A 7,462-nucleotide genomic window follows, 5' to 3' on the forward strand; every position below is an offset into this window, starting at 1 on the left:
TACAACCTTGTCACCTCTGCGATCGGTTCTGTCCCTTCCTGCATCTTCCCATGGCTCCTTCTGATCCCTTCCCCTCCCCTGTCCCCTTTCCCCCACTTCAAGGGCAATTCTGCAGGGTCCCCGCTTTCTCAGGGGCGAGGAAGGATTTAAATCACAGAGTGTCTCATCAGAACAGTTTTTGGTGGAGTCAATAGGGAAAACAAAGCAAAGCAAATCCAAATTTTCTATAAAAGTTTATTTTGCAATTTCCCCTACCCCCCCAGAGATGATAAAGACACACATCATAATTATGTAAAGATAGTGTATAAAAATAATTTAAACACATATATTAGTAACAAAGCAACATTTCTTTCTAGTAACCACTAGTAGGTAAATCTTGCCCGAGATTCTCCCAAAGGTGTTAAATAGATTTTTAGACAACAGAACAGACAGAAACACACGCACAAATACACAAAATACACCTATGTACAACTCAAGTATTTTTTTCTGTGCATTCTAACTCACTGAGATAACTAAAGTGAAAAGACTGAAGGCCAGAGGGACCTTAATGTGGAACCAAACATGCACTGGGTGTGAGTTCCGGATTCTCCCTAAGATTCTTCTCCTACTATCTACAGCTAGCGGCCTGTCCTGTGCACCTCTCACCTAATCACGGTGTGAATGATCAGCTCCCAGTGTGCTGGCTGGCTACTGTGGATTTGGGAAGAAGGGCTGCCTCTGGCTGCCGATACATCCTCTGATGGGCAGGGGCTGGTTCTACAGACCCCCCCAACACACACACACACTCCCCGTTACATCTGGCTGATTCGTTGCTTCAGAGACAGGACCTCTCTCTCTATTTCATACGGCAGATCGGCATTGACTTGATCTTCCAGGTATTTCTCCACATCTTCCACTTCCTTCTCCCAGAACTCCTTGGAGATGCTAAAGAGTTCCTCCACGTTGACATTCCCCAAGCCTTTCAGGTTCAGGGCGTCCTGCTTGGGGATGTAGCCGATGGGCGTGAGCCGGGCGCTGTCCTCCCCGTTGATTCGGTTGAACATCCACTCCAGAACCCTGCTGTTCTCCCCGAAGCCAGGCCACAGGAACTTCCCTTCCTTGTCCTTCCGGAACCAGTTGACATGGAAGATCTTGGGCAGCCTGGCTGCCGGGCGGTGGGCCATGCTCAGCCAGTGGGTCAGGTATTTGCCAAAGTTGTAGCCGAAGAAGGGCCGCATGGCAAAGGGGTCGTGCATGATGACCTTGCCTGTCAAACAGAGGCAGACGCAGCCATGTGCCTTGTGCCCACGGGCAACAGCGGCCTTCATTGACTGCTGAGCTAAGCAAGCCTGGGTCTCTCTCTCTCTCTCTCTCTACACACACACACACACACACACACACACACACACACACACACAGAGGCAGAGCCCAAGAGAACCTGACTTTACCTTTGTGTTCTGCAGCCGCTGTGGCCTCTGACCTCATGGCAGCGCCCACAAACACCCCATGCTGCCAGCTGAGAGCTTCGTAGACGAGAGGCACCCCTTGATGAAGCAGGATAAAAGAAGAGGCAGTTGGTTTAGGCTGGGTGTTAATACCACCCAGGAAGTCAGGACCTGGGTGTTGTCCCTGAGCATTTTTGTCCAGGAGGGCACTCTACCATTTCAGCCACACCTCCAGTTCTGACTTTTTGCTGGTTTTGTCTTTGTCTTGGCTGGCTTTGAACCAGGACCTCGAGCTGAGTAGCTGGATGACAGGTGTGAAGCGCTCGTGTCCGCTTCTCTAAGCACCTGACACACACTCCCTGACCAGTGGCACCATTTCACATAGGAAAAGACACAGCCAAGCAGCAGCTCTAAACCATTCTGTAGACCACAGTCTTGTTATTTAGAACTCTCGGTCCTCCTGCCTTAGTATTCCAAGTCCTGCGGTCTCGGGCATGTGCCACCATGCCCCGCCAGCAGCATCTTTTAAACTGAGCTGGTTTTTCATATGCAAAGCTAACACGGAGAGAACTGGTAAGTCAAAGGAATGCCACCGGGGTCCTCCAAGGTCCCCGAGTGAACAGCAGAACTGCTCCGAGCTCCCCTCGATCACAGACCCAAAAAGGATATGCGACCACAGGGATCAGTTGTACGCTCGAGCTTGCCTGGGAGTCTAGACTCGGGGAAAGGAAGGCCTTTGGCACCCCTGACTAGGTCACAGAAGAAGAGAGATTTTACACCCCACTGGCCACCCCAGCAGCGCGCCGTCTGAGCAGAGAGGGGCCTCACCAGCAGGTCTGCGGCCGCCAAAGATGATGCCCTCGATAGGCACACCTTCCGGAGACTCCCAGGCAGGGTCAATGATGGGGCACTGGCTGGCAGGGGTGCAGAACCGCGAGTTGGGGTGGGCACAGGGCTCCCCTAGAGAGAGGGGGGAGTGTTGGTGTTGGTGTCTGGGCATAGCAGGCCCTCACAGCCCAGCCCAGCCCATAAACTCCAGGACCAGGATCCTGCCGGGCCCTCCCTCCCCCCCCCCCGCTCCCGGGCCTCAGGGGCTCACCATCCTGTGGTGTCCACTCCCTGTTCTTCCAGGACGTGATGGTGACCCCTGGGGCCAGAGGCTCGTCCATGCCTTCCCAGTAGACGCCTCCATCACTGGTCTCCGCCACATTGGTGAATATGGTGTTTCTCTGGATGGTCTTCATGGCATTGGGGTTTGTCTTTCCAGAGGTGCCAGGAGCCACCCCAAAGAAACCATTTTCTGGGTTGATAGCCCTTAAGTTACCTGGAAAGTAGTGAAACAGAGAAGCAATGAATGCCAAGCAAAGCACTGTGAGTCCTTTGTTGGTTAATCAGAAATAAGAATCTTAATTAGAGATAAGACTCTTACAAGAAGCCTTGACTGGCTGTGCACGATGATCCTCAGATCTCAGCTTCCAGGACAAGCTACAATTACAGCTGTGTACCAGCACAACCAGCTTTTTTTTTTTTTTCCAGTCCTGAGGCTTGAACTCAGGGCCTGGGCACTGTCCCTGAGCTTCTTTTGCTCAAGGCTAGCTGTCTACTATTTTAGCCACAGCACCGCTTCCGGCTTTTTCTGTGTATGTGGTACTGAGGCATCAAACCCAGGGCCTCATGCATGCTAGGCAAGCCCTCCACCACTGAGCCACCTGCCCAACCCCCACCCCTTTTTGGTGCAATAGTTCTCATTAACTTTGCCTTTGGCTTTGGACCACAATCTCCTATCTCTGCCTCCCCCCATGTAATTTTTTACATTGTGCTGCACTAAGACTTACGTCAAATTCTCAAGTCAGGCTTTCCTCCCTGAGACTATACATCAGCCTCGTTTTCACCCAAGCAACAACTCTTCACCTCCTCTTCAGTGCCCCCCCCATACTGTTTTCACAAGTGTCAGTGTGTGAACACACCGCAGCCCAGGTGTCTAACAGAGGCCACCACATTCCTAAGGCTCCTACAGAGTCTGGACCGGTTCAACACCCGCCCCGTGAGCTGTGAGAACTGCTGACCTCCAGGGAACCCTAGCTTGCACCCAGAGTCACCTTGGCTGTCGAACTTCATCCAGGCAATGTCGTCGCCCACACACTCTACTTTCCACCCGGGGAGCGTGGGGTTCATCATGGCCAGGTTGGTCTTCCCGCAGGCACTGGGGAAGGCTGCTGCCAGGTACTTCTTCTCACCCGCAGGGTTCGTGATACCCAGGATCTGCCGAGACAAGGCTCATTGTTACGGCCTTTGTTCCTTCCTGGATATGAAACTGTCACTCGAATTTTCCCTAGGATGCAGATGTGTTAAGCCAAGTGCGAGCAGGCTCACACCTGAAATCCTAGCTACTCAGGAGGCTGAGATGGGAAGATTATAGGTCTAAGCCAGCCTGGGCAGAAAAGTGTGATCATCTTTCTCCAAAACAGCCAGCAAAAAGATGGGCTGGAAGCTCAAGTGATAGAATGCCAGCTAAGCAAGCAAGTCAGGTCAGAGTGCCAGGCTCTGAGTTCAAGGCCTGATATTGGCAAAACAACAAAATAAAACAAAAGATTAAGAGAAATAAAGTCCAAAAACAATTCAAAGAAAGATTTAAAGCTGTATTGATATAGGAAGCAGGGAGGGAGAGGGGGAGGGAAAGGGGGAGGGAGGGAAGGAAGGAAGGAAGGAAGGAAGGAAGGAAGGAAGGAAGGAAGGAAGGAAGGAAGGAAGGAAGGGCCGTGAGGAACTCTGGAGGAGGGGGAGGGGGGTAGGGGGGTCCGGTCCGACGCTCACCAGCATGTGCTCGGCCAGCCAGCCCTCCTCCTTGGCCAGCCTGCTGGCCATCCTGAGGGCGAAGCACTTCTTCCCCAGCAGCGAGTTCCCGCCGTAGCCGCTCCCGAAGGAGACGATCTCTCTGCGGTCCGGGAGGTGGGCGATGAGCGTGAGCTCCGGGTTGCAGGCCCAGTTGTTGACCAGGGGCCCTGCGAGTGAGCGAGAGAGCGAGCGGCCGTGAGTGCGGCCCCGCCCCGCGCCACCCGGGCACCCGCACCCCGGCACCCTGAGCACCCCAGCACCCCGGAATCCCAGCACCCGGCACCCGCACCCCGGCACCCTGAGCACCCCAGCACCCCGGTATCCCAGCACCTGGCACCCGGTACCCCGGCACCGTGAGCACCCCAGCACCCGCACCCCGGCACCGCACCCCGGCACCCACACTCCAGCACCCAGCACCCCAGCACCCCGGCACCCCGCATCCCGGCACCCTGGCACCGCACCCCGGCACCCACACTCCAGCACCCAGCACCCCGGCACCCTGAGCACCCCAGCACCCGCACCTGGCACCTCACCCCGGCACCCCACGTCCCGGCACCCCGGCACCCCGCATCCCGGCACCCTGGCACCGCACCCCGGCACCGCACCCCGGCACGCCGCGTCCCGGCACCCCGCGTCCCAGCACCGCACCCCAGCACCCCGCGTCCCGGCTCTCTCACGGCCACCTCCGCGGCCTGAACTTGGGGCTCAAGGGCGCACGTACTTTTGAGGGGCAGCGGGCAGCCCACGGAGTGCAGGCACTTGACGAACTCCCCGTCGCCCAGGGCCTGCAGCACGGCCGTGCCCATGCGCGTCATGACCCGCATGCTGGCCACCACGTAGGGCGAGTCCGTCAGCTCGATGCCCACCTTGGCCAGCGGCGAGCCCAGCGGGCCCATGCTGAACGGGATCACGTACATGGTGCGACCTGCGCGGCGGGCGGAGGGCACGTCAGCGCGCCTGTGACGTCAGCGCGCTCACGCCCCCGCCTCACGTCACCCGGGGCGCGCGCTCACGTCCAACCGCGACGTCACCCAGGGCCACGTTCACCCCCACCCTGACGTCACCCAGGGCCACGTTCACCCCCACCCTGACGTCACCCAGGGCCACGTTCACCCCCACCCTGACGTCACCCAGGGCCACGTTCACCCCCCACCCTGACGTCACCCAGGGCCACGTTCACCCCCCACCCTGACGTCACCCGGGGCCACGTTCACCCCCCACCTCCACCGTCACCGATTTTCTCAGCCCCAGACTTCGAAAATTAAGGTGTTTTTAGAAACACACAATTGGGTATTGTGAGCGCGCATGCGTAGAACTCAGCTCGGGGCTACTGGAAACACACGTGCGCAGAACAGAGCCACTGGGCAGCTAGGCCTGCACATGCGCAGAACTCGGCAATTGGGTGGCAGGATGTGCGCATGCGTAAATGGGTGCTCGTTGGTTTGTTTTTTAAATTTGGAACAGAGGCTGAGCCAGCGAGCTTCCTTCCTGTGACCAAGACCTTGAGGAAGAGTCACAGGGACAGTTCGCCGTCCTGTCCCGGAGGCTGACGGGTACTCACCCTTCATGCACCCAGGGAACCTGGCATTGAACGCTTTCTCGAAGTCCTCTTCTGACATCCAGCGGCCCAGCTGGCTGAGGCCGGTCTTGGGGATGGGCACTGTGTCCCTTTGCTCTTGGGTAATGATCACGGTCTTGCTTTCGATCCTGGCCACATCCCTGGGGTCCGTGAGAGCCAACCAGCTGCAAAAGTCATGCGATTCCCGTGAGCCAAGCGTCACGAAGACACCTGGCTGGCTCCTCATCACCGTCCGGCATGGCGGTGACCCGAAGGGTGAAGTCACAGCAACTAGAACGTGGCCAGATAGACTACACTGACAGTAGTATCAGGAGTCTAATTTGCAAAGAGCTTCTCACTTAGGGCCTGGGCGGCTCTGCTAGCATCATGAGTCTCTGGGGCTCTGATGGGTTCTTAAGTGTTTTGGGGTGCTCGGTAGCTTCTCCTCATTGGCCGCTCCCCACCAAGGATGCCAAGGAGAGGCTGGGACCGGAGGGGTACTCACCAGTTGTGATACTTGCGGAGCTTCTTGATGATGCCCTCTTCCTGCATGCGGCCCAGCAGCCGCTGGTTCTCCTCCTCGGAGCCATCGCAGATATGGATGTAGTCCGGCTCACACAGCTGCCCGTTGCTCTCCACAAACTCCCTCACGGCCCGGGGCAGGCTGTCCAGGGCGCCTTGGACGACCTTGGCGGATAAGTCCACACGGTTATGCAGCTGAGGAGCCATTGCTACCAAGGTGCTGCTGGGCACGGTCACCAACGTCACCTGGAACAGAAAGCGGGAGCTTCCTGGTCACACGTGCACACAAACACCTTCCAGCCCATCCCACCAGCTGCTTGGAGAGTTATTTGCTAAGGAAGAAAAAAAAAGTGAGTTTGTGGCATCTGTGTTATTTCAGAAGGTGACTGGAAAGAGAAGACTCACCTTTGATCCTTTGGAGGGTCTGGATCAGAGGTCCAAGCGCAGGCGGCCCTTTCTGTCCCCTGCCAGGGATGTTCCCAGTGGGCCGGCCGTCCTGGGAGGCAGAGCCCAGGCTTTAAGTACTGTGAGGAGGGACAGCCCTGCCCTCTGCAGCACGGGAGGCTCGACCCTGACGTCAGGGGCAGGTCTTTGGATCCCAGCCCCGGTCAGTGATGTTTTGGACAAACTTGCCACAGTAAACTGCGGGGAGATAATGATTGAACAGAAAACTTGTTAATGAGTGTTCGGAGGCCTCCAGACCTCTGTGGCCGCCATGGTGAGTCCTTACACAACGTCTATTGACTAAACTTTGACCCCATTCGGTGCTGATGCAAAACACACACCCTTTCCTTGACAGGCAGGAAGGGGTCAAGGACAAGGCTGGCCAGGGCACCCCCAGGGGTTCATGTGCTGCTGGCAGCACACTTTGTGTGCCAGTGGCTCCTGGTTGTCAAAACACTACTTATGAGGTGTCACTCCATAGTCAAAGTTCACGAGAAGAATAGCATACCGTAATTCTGCACGTGGGTGCCTCACTGGCAGAGCTTGGCACCATCTGAGCTTACTGGGGACTGGGGCCTGACCGAGTGCCCTGACACTCCCAGATATAGATTCCATAAGGCAAATGTCTACGTCCATTGTTCTGAGAGAGAGAAAGAGGAACTGTCAGGTAGATGGGGAT

At 56.5% G+C, this 7,462-nt stretch overlaps 1 protein-coding gene across 1 annotated transcript; it reads right to left on the minus strand.

The window, feature by feature from the left end:
• Positions 1-214: 214 nt before the first annotated feature.
• On the minus strand, positions 215-6,846 carry Pck1 (phosphoenolpyruvate carboxykinase 1 (soluble)). The gene is made up of 10 exons (XM_013024341.1): positions 6,745-6,846; positions 6,323-6,585; positions 5,821-6,002; positions 4,981-5,184; positions 4,239-4,426; positions 3,524-3,686; positions 2,524-2,748; positions 2,253-2,384; positions 1,428-1,523; positions 215-1,246 (listed from the first exon to the last, which is right to left on the minus strand). Exons 2-10 carry the CDS (start codon positions 6,544-6,546, stop codon positions 792-794), a joined length of 1,869 nt encoding a protein of 622 aa, XP_012879795.1. The 5' UTR covers positions 6,547-6,585; positions 6,745-6,846; the 3' UTR covers positions 215-791.
• Positions 6,847-7,462: the final 616 nt, after the last annotated feature.

This window comes from Dipodomys ordii, unplaced genomic scaffold, assembly GCF_000151885.1.
Source record: "Dipodomys ordii isolate 6190 unplaced genomic scaffold, Dord_2.0 Scaffold75, whole genome shotgun sequence".
Lineage (NCBI taxonomy): Eukaryota > Metazoa > Chordata > Mammalia > Rodentia > Heteromyidae > Dipodomys > Dipodomys ordii.